At 37.4% G+C, this 18,632-nt stretch overlaps 2 protein-coding genes across 8 annotated transcripts in view; both read left to right on the top strand.

Annotated features, from left to right (window-relative positions):
- The window catches only part of LOC115253878 (uncharacterized), a 139,998-nt gene extending 138,118 nt beyond the window's left edge, over positions 1-1,880 (top strand). For all 7 annotated transcript variants that reach the window (XM_029879174.2, XM_062853224.1, XM_029879175.2 and 4 more), the window contains one exon: positions 1,742-1,880. In XM_029879174.2, coding sequence (XP_029735034.1) covers positions 1,742-1,843 — 102 coding nt within the window. In that variant the 3' untranslated portion in view covers positions 1,844-1,880. The remainder of the gene's footprint in view (positions 1-1,741) is intronic.
- LOC109404936 (protein still life, isoform SIF type 1) overlaps positions 1,861-18,632 on the top strand; it is a 417,832-nt gene continuing 401,060 nt past the window's right edge. Inside the window, exons 1-5 of the mRNA XM_029879169.2 lie at positions 1,861-1,995; positions 13,970-14,154; positions 14,229-14,347; positions 14,817-15,015; positions 15,079-15,225. Coding sequence (XP_029735029.2) covers positions 1,889-1,995; positions 13,970-14,154; positions 14,229-14,347; positions 14,817-15,015; positions 15,079-15,225 — 757 coding nt within the window. The 5' untranslated portion in view covers positions 1,861-1,888. The remainder of the gene's footprint in view (positions 1,996-13,969; positions 14,155-14,228; positions 14,348-14,816; positions 15,016-15,078; positions 15,226-18,632) is intronic.

Genomic DNA, 18,632 nt, shown 5'->3' with positions numbered 1-18,632 from the left:
CAAAAAGCTTCATTAAGCAACACGCAGTCGTAGGTTCGAATCCCACCAGGATCAGATTGGTGCACATTTTGCAAATGTATCCCCTCAATGTGGTAGTTGACCAACATTAGTTGAAGTGGGCTTTTGAGTTTTCTTTGTCTGCTTCAGTCATACCAGCAGAGTAGTTCCAGTGAGAGAAGCTCCTCAGCGACTATGATTAATCTTTTTTTAAAGACGATTTTAAAAATTATCTATGGAATCTACCAACAACTATTCCGGGTCTTCTATTAATAGTCAAATCAGTTATTTGTTTCTTTGGTATCCCCCCATAAACTCCTTCATCAAGAAGGTTTTGTCTTGATTAATTCATGATTTCAACAATGGCTCATAAAAAATACCAATTTCTCGACTTATTAATTAGTAGATTAATCAAGCCAAATGGAAATAACTATTTTCAAAATGCTTTGCCATCTATGTACATAACTAAAATATTATGATGAACAAATTAAGATTTAAATAGCTAGAAGAAATCCACATGTTCCGGTGGGAACCGTAATCCAGCGACGAAAATGGTCTAGTGCTAGTGACTCCATAGCTTTGAGGAATAGCGGCGCCTGTATAGCGAATAGGAAGTCGTGGGTTCGGTTTTCACAGGAGCTCGTGAATTTTTTTTTTATTGATCGAACACGTGTTTCTGTTGTGTTTTCGCTATTAAACATATTTGGTAAACTTTTATGCAGGCTTGTCCGCACTGAGCGCATGAAAATTCTGCTCTTTTGATTTACACAACCAAAACCATCATATTTATACAATCTCCCTATCTTACCTGATAGAAGGATGTTTGAATATCCTAAATGTCATTTCGAACTGTCAAAAAATCGCACCGCAGTGCCGCACTGAGCGTGCAAAGAGAAATTCACTGGGGTGAATTCACCCGGGTGAAATTCTCTTTGCTCGCACAGTGCGGCACTGCGGTGCGGTTTTTTGACAGCTCGAAATGACATTAAGGATATTTCAACATCCTTCTATCAGATAAGATAGGAAGATTGAGTAAATACGATGGTTTAGGGGACGTAAATCAAAAGAGCAGAATTTTCATGCGCTGAGTGCGGACAAGCCTGCTTTTATGAATTAAATGAAACTATAATGATTGCTTCAAGCATATTTTCATGAATTTATTGTTATTTCTCGGCGAAATGTTTTACCAAAACATATGCCCTGGATTTGCAGTTTTTTTGTTACGTTAAATATGTGACTTACTTATATAGCTCAGATATTCTTATAATCCAGTGTTTATCGAATTCTTTTCTTAACTCTGTCAGTTACTCTGACATATCTTCCCAATCGGGAAGCAGGATAACGGTAATACTGCGACAGAAAATGCATCGTCCGCCACGGTAGGTGCAAGTGCAAGGCGATTCATTAAATATACCAAACGGGACAGATATCAGCCAGCGCCATTTAGGTCAAGTGGAAAACGTGGCGATTGATGATGCTTTGGGGTTATAATGAAGGATGCGAGCATCCGGTCTTTGTGTGCAGATGATTTTATCAGCCTGGTGGTGTGGAGAAATGCTAATGATATTGATTGAGTTTGCTTCGGTTTCCAGAATGCTAAAATCAAACGTTAAACCTATGAAATATTTGGAAAATCGAATATCCCATGCACCCAAAAAGTCACACTTCTCCAGAAAACCACCTCAAAAACATGCCTAACAGTTTCCCTTTTTTCTTCTCGTTTTCTCATTGATCCAATCTGCAGCGTGGCAGCAGCCGTCACTACAGCCACCGGCACAACCAGCGATCGCAGTCGCTGAACCGAGGCCAAGCACTATCCCGGGCCGATGCCAGTGTGATGTGGTGACAGCAAGGAACCTCAGGAGGACAGGCTGGATGCCCAAGTTGCGCAATGGGTAACAAACTGAGCTGTTCGTGTGCGCCGCTGATACGTAAGGCATATCGGTACGAGGATTCGCCGTGGCAAGCATCACGTAGACGGGACGGTCATCTCCTGAGGTATGTACGGGTTCGTTCAGTGGATGTGGATGGGTGTTTTTCTCAAACGACCATGAAAGAGCGTGTGGTTTATGATTTGGTATAGCTCGTAAGAAGTGTATCGAAATAGTTATTTATGCAACAAGATGCAAAATGATGATTTTTTCAGCACGAGTTGTACATTTATCCTTGGGGTAGCAAGCTACGCGTGCGCGTGGACGGTTTTCGATTTTCCTGTCACGGTTTTTTTCTACATCCGTAAAATTTCGATTCGGAAATAAGAGTTTCGCGTTCGCATTGTTTGTAATTAATTAGTGTTAAACTTTTTTCTATTGAAACTTAGTGAGTTCCATGCAGATTCTCGTCCGGCGCGAGTGCGTTAGTTTCCTCCTGGTAGACTGCATTTCCGGTAGTGCCGAGCTAGTTTTGTGAAAACTCTCGGACAGCGCGAGTGTGTTACTTCCCGGCAGATTGCATCCCTGGTGGTACCAAAATTGCTCGCACTCCTATACGTCAAGCTAGTTGCATGAAGATTCTCGGTCGGCGCGAGTATTTGCCTTACGGCAGATTGCATCCCCGGTGGTGCCGAAATCGTTCGCGCTTTTCTACCTCGAGCTAGTTTTGTGAAAACTCTTGGTCGGCGCGAGTGTTTTAGTTTCCTCCCAGCAGATTGCAATCTCGCTGATGCCGAAATCCATTGTTTCGTGGTATTTGTCGAATAACTTCAGTTCCTGTAGGAAAAGAAATCTTGTGTGCTTTGGACGATGATGTGCAACCCGATAATTTGGTGAGTTCGTTCCGATGTGGAACAGATTTTTTAGTACCATTACCACGCATAAGTTGTAGAGTATGATTGCCATAAGTAATGTCACACTTTCAAATCCATCGTTTTCGAAAACAAGCGATATACGGCACCGATTTATTCCGCTCTTTTTATTTTCATGCGTGCTCACTTCTAACAAAAGTACAAAAATAGGAGACGAAACAACCAGTGTTTTTAGTGGGATGAAATTGGCAGCCACATAAGGGAACCAATGCCATTATATAGGGCCATTAAAAGTAACCTTGTAGCATAACTTAACCATAATGAATTACAGCCAATTCCCGTACCAAAATCCCATCTCCTATCTATTTACGAGGGCGTCGTCGGTGAGTCGCTGGCATCTCGATAAATAGGTATCTTCCATACCCTATCCCTTCCCATCCACAAAACGTATTTCTATATATATACGTATAGAAGAAATCTCCCGAGAAATGTCTATACGAATCCTAGCAAAAAAATCTGAAATAATCTTTATACGACTTTCTGAGGCAGTCTGTGGAAGATTTTCTAAAGGAATCCATGGAGCAATTTCTGAGGGAACCTTCGATTTTCTTGAAGAATTCTCAAACGGTTTCCTGAAAAAATGTATGGAGGATTTGTAGAGGAAATCTTCTTTTTGTGAAGTAATAATGAATTGAAAGCTTTTCTACAGGTTTTTTTTGAAAATTTTGTAGAGGCAAACCTAACGAAAATTTAGATGGTAATTCTTGAAAAAAAAAATCGGATTCCATGCAGGTAAGATCTTCTAAAGATCTTTCAAAGAAAATCCATTGAAGACTTTCCGGCAGAAATTCCTCGGGGCTTTTCCAAAGAGATCCATGAAGCAATATCGAAAAAAAAACAGGAGAAGGCTTGACACGAAGACGTATGAGTCCTGGACCAGTGAAACATCCCAGGATATAGTGACAAAGTGAATAAAGGCGAATACGTTGATCCATACAAAATTCAAACCGCGATTACGAACATCTTACGTAAGAATACCAATATTTATTCCAATTCAAAACATTCTAAAAAACAGAGCATCTTTTTTGACATTTACTGACTTGAACTATCTTATCAACACCGCGAATAAGATACACCGAGTGGGATGAGATGAACCAGTGCGAGTTAACGTAATGTTATCCAAGGTTAGAACAATTTGATTACCATAACACATACACGGCATACAATAAGACAAGGTAGGCAATTATTTTTAAACAACAGTTTTGGACATAAACAAGTGACGTCATTTTTATCGTCCTATATGTTGATCAAAATGATAGGGACTACTAGAAAGTTTTATTATGTCTTTGAACGATTTGAATAATTGAAAAACCAAATCTGCATGTTTTGCGGAATGTATCACCTTCTAAATGGTATACAAAATGTGCCGTTTGTTTGATTGTGTATTATGCTCGTATAAACCATTGTCAGTACATAACCGTTAAAAATGCCATGGCCTACTGAGGCATCTCAAAATGGTACCTAATGATAAAGTTTGTCGCTAGTAGTAGACGTGTGCACCGAAGCAGTTTTCACCGGCGGCGGCGTGTATAGTAATTTAGGGCAGCGGCGGCGGCGGCGGCGGCGTAATCGGCGTGACCAAATTTTTGTTTCTTATTTTTATTTTTAAATGTAGTGCTGTTTTATAAATTAAAAACTGTCAATACAGAATAGATTGTTTCTTGTTCCTAAAATTTTCATCTATTTTATGTGGAAGTTTTAAACGTATGAAAATCAGAGGTTTCAATAAAAACTATCCTCATAAGAATTATGCAATATATTTTAGAGAGAATCCTTGAGGACGTTTACCAGGAAATTTGTAAAGAATTCCTCTAGATAGAACTTCACAACGTCGCACGTCTCTTCTAAGGATATTCTTTCCTTATACTATTAAGACCAGTTCTGAGTTCTGAGGAGCGATTCCAAGCAACAGCATCAAAATTAAGCAAATTTTTTAATTCATGATTTTCCATTGAACTGAAACTTTGCACAGTTTTTCAGTTCCATCTAAATCGCCATTTTTCGATATCAAATTTTAATTTTGAATCACGACTAACTTTTCAAAAGGGTGTATGTGAAAATGGTTCAAAAATATTCAAAAATCTGCACAGCCAAAATGGTTCGTTCGATTGCTATGAATTTTTCAGCAAAGTTAGATAATTAAATGGTGATACCTAAGAAAATATACACTGTGAAAAAAAATCTTTTTTAACATTAAAAAATATCATTTTTGTCACAAAAACTCAAATATCTCAAAACCCTATCTTTTTACCAACGTAATTTTTTTAGCGAAGACGGTCCATTATATTAGCAATCTACCATAAAAATTTGGTGATGGTAAACTAATAAACAAAAAAGTAATAACATTTCAAACATTTCACAATTTTCACATTTGGTAAATATTTTTTTCTGTGTAAATTATTTCGGTCAGAAATCGCAGTTTGATGCTGATTTTATTGTTAAGCAAAGTTAGATAACTAAATAGTGATTCCTAAGAAAATATACACTGTGAAAAAAAAATCTTTTTTAAACTTAAAAAATATCATTTTTGTCACAAAAACTCAAATATTTCAAAACCCTATCTTTTTACCAACGTAATTTTTTAGGGAAAACGGTCCATTGTATTAACATTCTAAAAATTTGGTGATGATGAACTAATAAACAAAAAAGTTATGACAATTGAAACATTTCACAATTATCACATTTAGTAATATTTTTTTTTAGTGTAAATTATTTCGGCCGGAAATCGCAGTTTGATGCTGAGTTTATTGTTAATGGCCGTGCGTGAGTAAAACAAGCTGTTTTTATTATGTATTATGTATATTATATGTACAGTAATGTTCCGATTTTATCACGCCCTCCACGCATTAGTCGTTTAAGGTACACCGGGGCAAGTTGAAATGGGTGGGGCAAGATGAAACACGAAGTTTTGAAACAGATTTCAATACAATTTGGTAATTTATCCTTCGTTAAAAGATTGTTTGAATCAAAAACTATGCGTTACGGCGATCAAACTATTTATTATCATTAGAAAACATCATGTTAACCCGCTGTTTCATCTTGCCCCACCCGTTTCAACTTGCCCCGGTGTACCTTATTCATTAATTTGCTGTTACATTTGAGGACAAGTGTTTTCCCTCTTCTTCAAGATGAATGTTGAAAGCGTGTTTTGCAACGTTAAAAATATTGAAATGGGTATAGATGTTGAAGAATATTCCAAAACATTTTTGAAAAGGGGCGTGATTAAATTGTTTAAACAGATGTCGCTGATGGTGCGGTGGCATGACTCTCTGCACTTAGCACTTCTGGCAATTTCTCAGTTGTTGTCGTTTTAGAACTTCCTGCGCCCTGCTTTACCGATGATATACAGATGGCTCGTTTGTCAAAGTCTAGACGGCAGGACGTGCAAGTAAATTTGTATTCAATGTGGGCATTTGGGCATAACCAGTCTCTTTCAGTTTATCTATGGTGCTTTCGGTGAGATTTCGTAACTCTTTTGAACATTTTTTTTATCAAACGGTCTACAAGAGAGCGTTGAGTTGAAGACCTTTGAGAAAGCGACTGTTCATGTTGTTCGTTAGATTATAATAAACAAAATCACTTATTAGTTTTAACTGACTAGTTTGGTGTTGTTTGCTTGGCTGAAGAAAAAAATTACTAATAAATTTTTAATATCCATAGCGAAGTACAGGGGATACTCAAAATAACTGGGATAGGTAAAATTTTCACTTTTCAAAAAATGTTCAACTCGCTGTAACTTTTCGAAAAATGCATCAAATATTCTCAAATTTTTACTGTAAGTTCATCAACTAGTTGTGTATGAGTGGCCAAAATTTGAAAAAGATGGAGACATTCTACACGAAGTTATAAAGGTTCAAGAAAAAGGTATAATTTACCGATAGCCAACTTTGAGCTGTTATATCTCCGGATTCAATGAACCGAATGCAATGAAATTTTGATCATTTATGACTCATATAATGAGCTAATAAAAACATTTGACTAAACTTAAAATTCTTTACACGTAAGAAAATTATTACGGTTGGATTATTTTTCTAATATACCACCAATTTATCCAAAACTTCATCATCGTTTCAAAATTCGAGAGAATAATTATAGTTCATTTAAATTCCCACTGATTGACTTCAATATGAATATGTTTTGAAAGGTAGTAATAAAGTAATCGGCATTAAATTGAAAAAGTAATGGGATGCATATGAAAAATAGATAAATTTACTAAAAAAACATACTTTTATTCTAACCGCCATAACTTTTTTTCTTATTAATAATTTAAAATTGAGTAAACTGTTTTTCAAAGTCCATTATATGAGTCATAAATGATCAAAATTTCATTGCATTCGGTTCATTGAATCCTGAGATATAACAGCTCAAAGTTGGCTATCGAATAATTATACCTTTCTCTAGAAACTTTATAACTTTGTGTAGAATGGTCCGATCTTTCCCAAATTTTGACTACACAACAAGTTGATCAACTTACAGTAAAAATTTCAGCATATTTGATGCCTTTTTCGAAAAGTTACAGCGAGTTGAACATTTTTTAAAAAGTGAAAATTTTACCTGTCCCAGTTATTTTGAGTATCCCCTGTATTTCTTTGCTTTTTCGTGAGCATTGTCATGGTATGTATACAGACACACAAACGTAACACTGACGAAATTTTCATTGACCACGCCTTTAACGATCATTTTGAATCTTGGTTGTGGCTTTCATAACCAGAAGAGCGCCCATCGTGCGTTTCACGTTTCACACTTGCGCCTTCTGATGACGATATTGCACAACGCAGTGTTTCGTGAAACATTTCCACCAGGTGGTGTTAGTGTGAACTGGGCGATGGATTTTCACGAAAATTGTTCTAGGCGTTTCGTCTGTTTGTCTATGGTATGTACCTCTCATGCATTTGTTGTTGTTGAAGTTACTCACATTCTTCCGATCATAAAGTCTGTTCTTTAAGAGGTAATTTTTTTTGCAGATAAACTAGACGTATACGCGTATATAAAACTTTTATTATACAGCTTTTCTCTTCAAAATAATTTTAATTCCATTTTTCTTATAATCAACAGCTTTTCAACACTATCAAGGGATTGTTTCACCAATCACGTACAATAAAAAGTATGACACTCTCAATGTTTTTGATCACAACACTGGATCGCGTCTAAGTTTCAAATAGATACTATAGTAATTATGAATAATCAAACAAAAATATCATGAAAACAACTTGTTTAATTCAGGCGGTAGCCTTTACAATAAAATCAGCATCAAAATATAATTCTCGAAATAATTTACACAGAAAAAAATTTTTTTTTTGTTACTAAATGTAAAAATTGTGAAATGTTTGAAATGTCATAACTTTTTTGTTTATCAGTTTACCATCACCAAAATTTTATGGTAGATAGCTGATATAATGGGCCATTTCCCCTAAAAAATTGACGTTGGTAAAAAGATAGGGTTTTGAGATATTTGAGTTTTTGTGACAAAGATCATATTTTTTTAAAGTAAAAAAAGAAATTTTTTACAGGAATCATCATTTAGTTATCTAACTTTGCTGAAAAATTCATAACAATCGAACAATCCGTTTTTGCTGTACAGCTTTTAGAATATTTTTGAACTATTTTCGCATACACCCTTTTGAAAAGTTAGTCGTGAGTGAATATGAAGGTTTAATATCGAAAAATGGCGATTTAGATGAAATTGAAAAACTGTGCAAAGTTTCAGATATTTTTGAAATGGTCGCTCAGGATCGACTGACATGACTCCGTGGAATTCCTCTAGGGTTCTTTTCAGGAATCACTCAAGAAATTATTTCAGACGTTTCTTCAGGAATTTCTTCAGAAAATTCTCAATAGATTTTCCTGTAAGTTCCTCCAGGGGCTTCCTAGAAGATCCTCAGATATTCCTCCACGGGTGGAATCGTAAACTTCTCTAGAGATATATAGAAACCAGTGAATCAAAATTCAACCATCACGCAACAATAATGACAATGTCGCAACCTGTATTTGTTGCGACAATCTACCCAATGCGACATAAGTTTGTCCCAACTTGAAAATAATAGGATAAACATCGTACACCACGAGTTTAAAGATTTTTAAGCCTTGCATTGCGATTTTCGATCGGTAACTTCGAGTCGGTAAACACTGCAACTCTGTTGAAGATCTATCATCAAACAGCTTCGACTTTGGGTTAGTAGTAATTGATTATTCACGAGTTTAAAAGTATGCAACAAATCCAGCTTCTGTTTTGTCTGCAACAAAAAAATTCGAGATCATGTCATTATCTGTTACCAGTAGGAATAAAGAGTAATCGTCGCGCCTTCTTTGTTGCATGTTTTGTGTCTCTTTTGTCTGGCAATTCTCTTCACTGATAGAAACCTTCCTCCAAAGTTTTTTTTTTAGATTTTTTCCGATGACTCTTCAAAATCTCTCCAGAGATTCTTTCAGGAGTTCCTTTAGAAATCACTTCAGAATTTATTTCTTGACGTTTCTACAGGAATATGTCAAGCAATTATTTTTGAAATTATTGCACAGCCTTCTCCTGTTTTCCACGCATAGCTTCAGAGATTTCTTGAAAAGAAAATCATATTTCCAAAATTTTATTTTGGCGATTCATTTAAAAATAGTTTACAAGTTCCTCTAGGAAAATCGTATCAGGGAATTTCATCTACTAATATCATTCAGGCATTGCGTAAGTTTTTTTATGTCTTTATGAGATTTTTAGCCCAAGGCTGGTTCATCTCAGAAGAAATTCTTTGAAGAAACCAGAAGTATCTCCAGGAGTTCTTTCAGGGTTTGTTCCAAATCATCTTTCAAAAATTCAATAGGATATTTATTCAAGAAATCTTCGACTTCTCCAGGAGCTCCTCCAACAATTATGAATAAAACAGCTTCAATAAAATGAAATCTCATCAGTAAATTTTTAACATTTCTTTAGAAATTTCTTCAGATAACCCTCGAAGAATAACACCAACATCATTTATGTAGTTTCATAAAATACTTCTGTAAGTGTAGAAAACAAAGTTCCCTGCAAAAATACAATCTTTTTTCCACGGATAAACAAAATATACGTGCCGAAATATTCACGGATGAAGACAATCACACATATTTATTTCAATAAACATTATTTTCAAGACGGCGAGCAGCTATTGGAACACGAGCGGCTACTGGTACACTGACGGTAATCTCTTACTGACATTCATGAAAAATCCATAAATAACTGAAGGAGTCCGAAGTGATATTTTAGAAGAATTTGAAGATTTTTTGAATAAATTGTTTATCTAATTCCTGAAGAAATACCTGGAGATATTCTTGAACGAATCCCTGCAGAATTATGTGAAAGTATCTCAGGTAACTTCTTTAAATAACTCTAGAAAAAGTGTTGCTGAAAGTATGTCTGGAAACTCTCCCTCAGAAACCATTGGTTGAACCCCTACAATAGTTTATTTTTAAATATTTAGAAAAAAATCCAAGAAAAAATTATTATCAAATTTCATGGAGGATATTCTGAAAAAAAAACTAGAAGGTCTTCATTTACATATTTTTAAAAGAAATCCTGAAAGAATGTTTGGAGAAATACTTTAATTGTAAAGGTTTCTAGAAATTTTCAAAGGCATATATATAAAACTTTCTAGGAATTGATACTGAGGTATTTCTTAATTTCTTTAAGAAGCCGAGTAACAAATCTTAATTTCAGGATGTATTTCTGGTGAAGTACATGAAATAGTATCCGGATGAACGCATGAAGAAATCTCTGTATGATTTTTTGCAGAAATCGCTGAAAGAATGTCTACTGGAATCACTAAACAAAATATGGAAAAACTTCTGGAGAATTTCCTGGAGACACTCCGTGAAAAAAAATATAGAAGAAGTCCTGAAATAATTTTTAAAGCAACCGATATTGGCGAGAAAAAAATCTTTTTGCAATTCGGCACTATAAATTTGATTTTACACTTGCCGTTTCAGTATTACTACGGCCTACTTTTCAGTATTATACCAAACAATTGCATTATGATTTATAATGCAAGTCATTTCGGTTGCATTATGAATCATAATGCAATTGTTTGGTCAACAACCTGAGTTTTCCTTGGTTTCCACAGTACGAACTGGCAAAACTGTGACGGTTATAGCACGGCTTACTTAATGCAAATTTCGTGCCTAGCATGATGAAGCACGTGGCCGTTCCATTCAACCATCGCAAAGCACGATGATGTTGAAGGCATCGATCTTATTTTAACGAGTATTTTTTTTTGTCATTGCAAAAAATGTTGTATGTAACTCGATGCAAAACTCAATTTTTACAGCACTTGTCATATTTATCCAACTCGGAAAGCCTCGTTGGATAAATGTACAACTCGTGCTGTAAAAATCATCATTTTGCTACTCGTTGCATAAATAACTATTGTCGTTTTTTCATCGGCGTGGGAAATTTTGCTCAGCTGCGTGGAAAAATATGAACAGCGGCGCGCCGGGTCATTTTAAGTGGTGGCGGCGGCGGCGCGGCGCGGCGGCGCACACGTCTAGCTAGTAGGTACCTTTCTGTATCAAAGAAAATGGATTTGTCAACGGAAACAAAAATTCAATAAATGATGCCACCATAATTCCTAAACACAATCAAAACAAAAACTTGTTGAGCATAGGTGATTTTATACTTTGTAAGTGTTCTTGGGCAGTTCTTTTGTGATTCTTTTTTAAATACCTTAAAATCCCAGTTTCATCAAATAGTAAATCGCGAATAACTCTAAAACGTATAGAAAAAAACACAATGCTGTCATCGGCAAAGTTTTTCCTCATAAAATTTCCTATTTCATTAGCATTAGGTTCAAATACTTTTTATGATGGGTAAAAGGCACTGTATATCAGAAAATGACAAATTTTAGTAAATTCAAAAATTTAGTATCAAAAAGCTACCTGCAAAACATGTCGTAAATTATTTTCCCAAGTAGTTTGGATCCATATCAAGCTGTGAAAAATGTAAAAAATAGTGTTTTTTGCCAATTTTTGTACGGTAAAAAATATTTGTATGAAATTTATTACGAAAAATGGCCATTTTACAGAAATCTCGCCGGGGCGACCTCTAAACGTCATTTCTGAAAGTTGCCGTCATACAAAAGTTTGTTTCTAACACCCTTAGCTATCATTTGCAGGGTGAGCCCCCAAGCTTTTCGACCATGTGCAATTTTGGACAACCTAGTGCACATTCAGGCACAGTATGAATAGTAGGGCAGTTCAGACTTCAAACATGTTAAAAATTCAAAGCTCCCATATGTTCATTACAATCCTTGGTGCAAAACTAGAGTCCTGTCAAATTTTCAGCCATTTCGGTGGTGATTTAATGGTGGCCCAAAAGCAAAATAGGTTTATATGGGAATTACTATGGAGAATTTTAGAAAAAGGTTCTCCGCGCTGTAGAGCAATAACCCATGGATGAAGTCATAGGGTCAAAGCCAAATTGAATTCTTCAGATCTCAATGGTGAATGTTGCCGAAGACAGCAACTCGTTTCGACTCACGAGACAGAAGTTATTAATCAATATTCATCCATGCATGCTTGAACAGAGAACCATAGCTCGATCGACACGCTTGACACGCAATCATAGTATGCGTGTTACCTCCTTGCACACCTTGCAGGACATCTTGTATAAAGATGCGCCTACGAGTGAGAATTTGTTTAATATCTTTTTACCCGATTATCGAAATAAGTTCCGGTCTTCGGCAATATTTACCATTGAGATCTAAAGAATTCAATTTGGATTTGACCCTATGACTTCATCCATGTGGTTATGCTCTACAGCGCGAAGAACTTTTTTCGAAAATTCTCCATAGTAATTCCCATATAAACCTATTTTGCTTTTGGGCCACCATTAAATCACCACCGAAATGGCTGAAAATTTGACAGGACTCTAGTTTTGCACCAAGGATTGTAATGAACATATGGGAGCTTTGAATTTTCAACATGTTTAAAGTCTGAACTGCCCTAATGAATAGCTTTCATCTGCGTACCGAAATTTGTCACAGCTCCGAATCCGATGATCCACTCTGCCACAAATCCAGCAGGGCTTTACCTCCTTCCTGGGTGGACCCAAACTCCTACTCTCTCCGACGTCGTGCGCTCTGCTTTTCGATCCTTTCTTCGATCCGCATTCTTTGGAACGGACGGTTTCTTCTACAACAGTCTACACAGAGAAGAGATAGAGGCGCGAAACAAGATAAAAAGGTGGCTTTGAGAGGCTTTAAATAATGACATAAGCTTGAAAATGTTATCTGCGGATACCCGGTACGGTAGGCAATGTTCCCGGAACCACTGGATAGCATATCAACGAATTCCTGACGAAATAATCTTTCAAATAAGACATTGGTCACTTGAATCGGTTAAAAAACCTTCATTAAATAAGAGTTTGAATTGAAAGAGGGTCATAATGACCTCAATTCATTATTTGTAACTTTTTTGTGGCGCTATTTTGGTTTCACTTGAAAAAATAAATTAAATGGCCCTGTTTCGTTTCTGCAAAAGAAGTTTTATTACGATTATTTAATAAACAAAAGAGATATTTGTGGTTAAAGAGATAGATTATCCTCAGCACAGCCTCTGAGGATCGCATTAGAAAAAAAGACAAAAAAGACACTACACCGTCTTCAGCTAGAGGCTGCACAGACTGAACATTACATACACAAGACAACGGACAGCACACATAACACCCAGTGGCCCAATGGAGAATTTTCCGTTTGATGAAAAGTTTTCCCCGCTGGAGCGGGAATCGAACCCGCACTCCGAGGCTTACGAAACGCCTAGACGACTGACGCCGCTAACCACACGACCACGAAGCCCACAACAGAAAATAAACATCACTTCTGTACCAGACCTCAAGCTACTAGTAGTGTTTTTTCTTTACAATATTTTTTTTACAATATTAAAGGCTTGACGATGAGTTATGGATCATGATGACCCAAATGCCCGGCGAAGGTGAATCAAAAGATTTACCAATTGATTTCTCAAAAAAAAAACATTTGCATGCTTGAAAGCTTACTGTTTTGCTGCACTTCTTACGATCACTTCTATACGAATAATAATTTTATGGTAACTATAATAGTTTGGGTCATCACAAGTTACGATACTTAACCCACGCGAACTTCATGTAATTCTTTTGCACTTATATGCGGCTCTTCTAACTAATTCCAATATATTCAGGTTGTGGGCGGAAGTATTTCACGTTTCGGCCAGTGGCGCCGGCACCGTCAAGTGGCAACAAGTGTCCGAAGATCTAGTTCCTGTCAACATCACCTGCATCCAAGACTCGCCCGAGTGCATCTTTCACATCACCGCCTACAACAGCCAGGTGGACAAGATCCTCGACGTGCGACTAATTCAACCAGGTATGTGTGCTGGCATCAGAACAAGAATGTGTTTGTAATGAATTGTAATGATGGAATTTATTTTTTACACGCAGGAACTCGAATCGGCCAAGCGTCAGAATGCTTCGTCTACTGGAAGGATCCTATGACCAGCGATACCTGGGGTCTCAACTTTACTTCTCCTATCGATGCCAAACAGTTCCGCGAATGTTGTGTAAGTATACTGAAGCATACTTTTTGTGAACTGAAATACTAACCAATATTCAACTTTTTTTTCACTGAGATAACTACAAAATCCTTATAGTGATCAAAAACCTGTCTATCCCTTAACCCTTTATTTCCCAAAAAATACTAATCACTTACTAATTATCAAAATTATTATAAACAAAACGATTATAAAATGTTGCACTATTATTCGATCTAACAAAGCATAGCCAAACTAAACTCCATGACATAAATCGAACAACCCCCGCACACATACTCCACCCTCTTCAGCATCAATTCCATCCCACCCTCACATACCTACCGTTACCATCCCCCCATCCCCTAGGCGAATGCCGCACACGTGTGAAATCGCGTCTGTCTTTCGTCTGTCGACCGTCGTCGTGCGCCTCTCTCGCTCTGTGTCCTCCTCCTCCAGCGACATCATTCATTTACCCTAATAATAGTGCGACGTTTTACAGTCGCCTTCTTTCAAATTTTCACGAAAGGCCTCCTCAAGCTATTCACTGAAACTTGACCCGCCCGGCAAGGGTAAGGTTAAGACGAAAAGAAAACCACTCAGCACCCCGGCGAGTCCGTCGCGGGCCCGCGAACCCCAGTGCACCTGCATGACGGCCGAGCAGTACGCTCGCATCCGGGCCCAGGATCCACGCTACAGAGGTATGAATTCGAAGGCTCGGTCCAAACAAACAACGGCACTGATTGAGCATTTTCTAATTGTAGGATCTTCGACGCTGCCCAGGGCAACCAATCGTGCCACTGAAACGGAAACGCTCAGGAGTGAGAAGATTGCCACGGCCACGTCCAGTACCTCGCTGTACGACAATGTCGGCGCTAACACTACTCAGGGAACCGCCATAAATACTCAAGGTAGGTGTTTCCACCATAATGCAAAGTTTCTGGGTGCACGGTATTTTCTAATTTTGGGAACAATTTGGTAGACCTTTGAAATACCTTCATCTACCATTGCGCTTCTATTACGACCACTGTTTTCGAAGAGTTTAATATCATTTGGTCCGGACTCCGGAGAATTCTCTCTCGTTACCGTGTACTCACTTACTTGAAAATTGATACAATATGAGTCATAAGTAGTCTCATCGAATCCATGCTAAATGGAGGATTGATCCTATTCCACTAAACTCTGTTCTGGAGCATAAGCCTGCTGAAAAATTTTGTACAATAAATCCTTCAGAAGTCTATCTAGTTGTTCTTTCAATAATTCGTCTATAAATTACATCAGACACGGATTTTTTCAGATTTTCTAGTAAGGGATTCCAACAGAAATTCTCCAGGAATGCGCTATGAAAACTCTTCTGTGATTCCTCCTGTAATTCCTTCAGAAACTCCTCCAGGAACTTCTCAAAGATTCCCTTAGAAATTTCTCTTGGCATTGCTTCTGAGATTGCTCCTAGGGAATGCTACAGGGATTCCTCTAAGAGTTCCTCTACGCACACTATTTTAGGATCTCTTCAGGATTTTCACAAGATCTCCAGCGATTTCTTCAATACTTTCTCCTGGGATTTCTTCAGAAATTGATACTTGGATTTTGTTCTAGAATTCCTCCAGGAAATCTTCAAGGGATTCCTACAGAAATTCCCTCAGAAATTGTTCCAGGATTCCTCTGAGAATTCCTTCAGGAACTCGTCTAAGAATTCCTGCAGAGATTTGTCCTGGAGTTCCTCTGAAAATATCGCTAGTGATTCCTCTAGGATTTTTTACAGAGATTCCTTCAGGTACTCCCCTAGACATACCTCAAAGAATTCCTCTAGAGTTTCCATCAGGGATTTCTCCAGGAATTCCTTCTGGGATTCCTCCTGGAATACCTCCAGGGATTCTTCCTGAAAGTTCTCCAGTGATTCTGCAAGAAAATCCTCCAGAAATTCATCCAGAGATTTCTACAAAGATTCCTCCAAGATAAACCATGAACCTTCAGTTGTATCGTTGTATTGTATTATTGTATTGAGTACATCCTTGCCGGAATTTCTTTGACAGTTGTAAATACTCCTATACAGCATATATCTCAGAACATAATCTTATCATATGAACATAATCAAATGACGTATTCCCGCGAGGATCTTTATGAGAATTTTTGAATTTTTGAAACTCATTTGCAGGAGCTGCAGGGAGTATTCTTGAAGGAATTCATAGATGGACTCCTGTATATCTGATTGCTGAATCTGTGGATGAACTTTTTAGAAATTTCTTGGAGATAATTGTGATAGAATTCCTGGATGGTTTCTTGGAGACTTGCCTGACTTCTGTATCGCCCTTAAATTGCTTTGAAGTATTCAAACACAAATCGCTGGAGGAATTCTTCTTTCAAGTTGTTCAAAAAATCTTCAAGGAATTCTAGAAAAAATCTTCCTGGAAAAGATGTTGAACGGAATTTTGAAATATCTGACCGAGTCTCTGAATATTTTTTTAAAAGATCCAAAGAGGAATTTCTGAAGAAATCACTACAGGGATTTCTGAAGCAATCCCTGAAAGAGCTCCTGGAGCAATCTCTGAAGGAATTCCTGAAGAAATCCCTAGAGAAATTCCTGCAGGTATGCCTGGAGTTAACCCTGTAGGAACCCCTGGAGGAATTTCTGAACGTATACATGGAGGAATCCCTGGATGAATTCCTTGTGGAATCATGGAGCAAATATGGGAGGAATCTGGAGGATTTCTGGAGGAATCCTTGCAGGAATTTTTGGACGAATTCTTGAAGGAATTTCTAGAGAATTCTTGAAGAAATGCTTGGAGGAATTCCTGAAAGAAAAATCCGCGAAGCAATTCCTAGAGGAATCTCTGCCGGATATCCTGGAAAAACTTCCGAACAAATTCCTGGCGGAATCCCCGGAAAAGATCCCGACGGAATCCCTAGAGAAATTTTTGGAGAAATTTCTAAAAATAGACCGGAATGAATTCCTGAAGAAACCGCTAGAAGAATTCTTGGAGAAATCCTTGAACCTTGAAGGAATTTTTGAACGAATGATTGGAGGATTTCTTAGAGGCATCCCTAGAGAAACTCCTGGACGAATGCCAGGAGAATTTTCTGGATAAATTTCTAGAGAAATCCCCAGATGATTCGAAGGAGATAATCCTAAATAAATTCCTGGAGGAATTCGTGCAGGAGAAATTCCTGGAGGACTTACTGCAGAAATTTCAGGATGAATTCCTGCAACAAGCCCTGGGAGTAGTACTGAAAAGAACCTTAAATGAATTCCTAGAGGACACCCTAGAGGAATTCTAGGAGGAATTCCTGGAGAAATTTCTGAAGAAACATCTTGAGAAATTCCAGGAGGAATCCTTTAAAAAAAATCTGGAGAAATTCTTGGAAGAACCCCTGGTGAATCCTTTGGAATATTTGTGGAGAAATGCCTGGAGGAATTTCTGAAGCAATTTCTGGTGGAACCTCAGGAGGAATGGCTGGAGGAACTTCTGGTCAATTTCCGAAGGAATTCCTGCAGTAATTCCTGGATCGATTCCTGGAGAAATTCTTCGGGTAATTTCTGGACGTATTCATGGTGACATTCCTGGAGCAGTCCCTGGAGAAATGCCTGGATGAAATCCTGGAGGAATACCTGGAATAATTCCTGGAGGAATTTCTGGAGGAATTCCTGGAGGATTTCCTAGGGGAATCATGAAAAAATCCCTGAAAGAATTCCTAGAGAAAAATCCCATTATCCCTCTGGAATAATGCTTGGAGTTCAGGCTACTTGAGAATAATTTTCTGGAAAAAATCTTGGATAAAGAGATGTTATGTTTTCCGGCCTTGGCAGTCTTTCAGAGCAGCAAGAACAATATTTCTTCAATTTCCGACGGTTTCAGTAATATATTTTACCATTTTCAAGGAATAGAAGTTTTGTTCTCTTGTACGGAACGGTAGTGCTCTACATTGGATTGTTCATTCAATTTGAACATAACGTTTCTCTAGCTGCAATATCGAGTCGTTAAGCAATCCTTCCGTTGAATTCTTGGATAAATTGCTGTAGTAATTTCTGAAGGCATTTTGTGTAAATTCCTGGGAAAATTTCTGTAAGAAATTCCTTAGGAAATTTTCTGGGGAAATTATTGAAAAAAATGCAATATTTGCTAATGAAAATCCTGGGGAATTTTTTGAAAGAGTCTGTCGTGGATTGGTAAAGAAATGTCTTGTAAAATACCTGGAGAAATTCCTGAAAAAAAAGGAAAAAATGCTGAGATGATTCTGAAAGAATTCCTTTCGAATTTCTTGAAAAAATAACTAGGGAAAATACTCGATGAATTCTCAGTGGAGTTCCTGGAGAACTTTT

Source organism: Aedes albopictus, chromosome 2, assembly GCF_035046485.1.
Source record: "Aedes albopictus strain Foshan chromosome 2, AalbF5, whole genome shotgun sequence".
NCBI lineage: Eukaryota > Metazoa > Arthropoda > Insecta > Diptera > Culicidae > Aedes > Aedes albopictus.
Note: the sequence above shows the minus strand (reverse complement) of the source record. Positions and strands in the feature narration are given on the sequence as shown.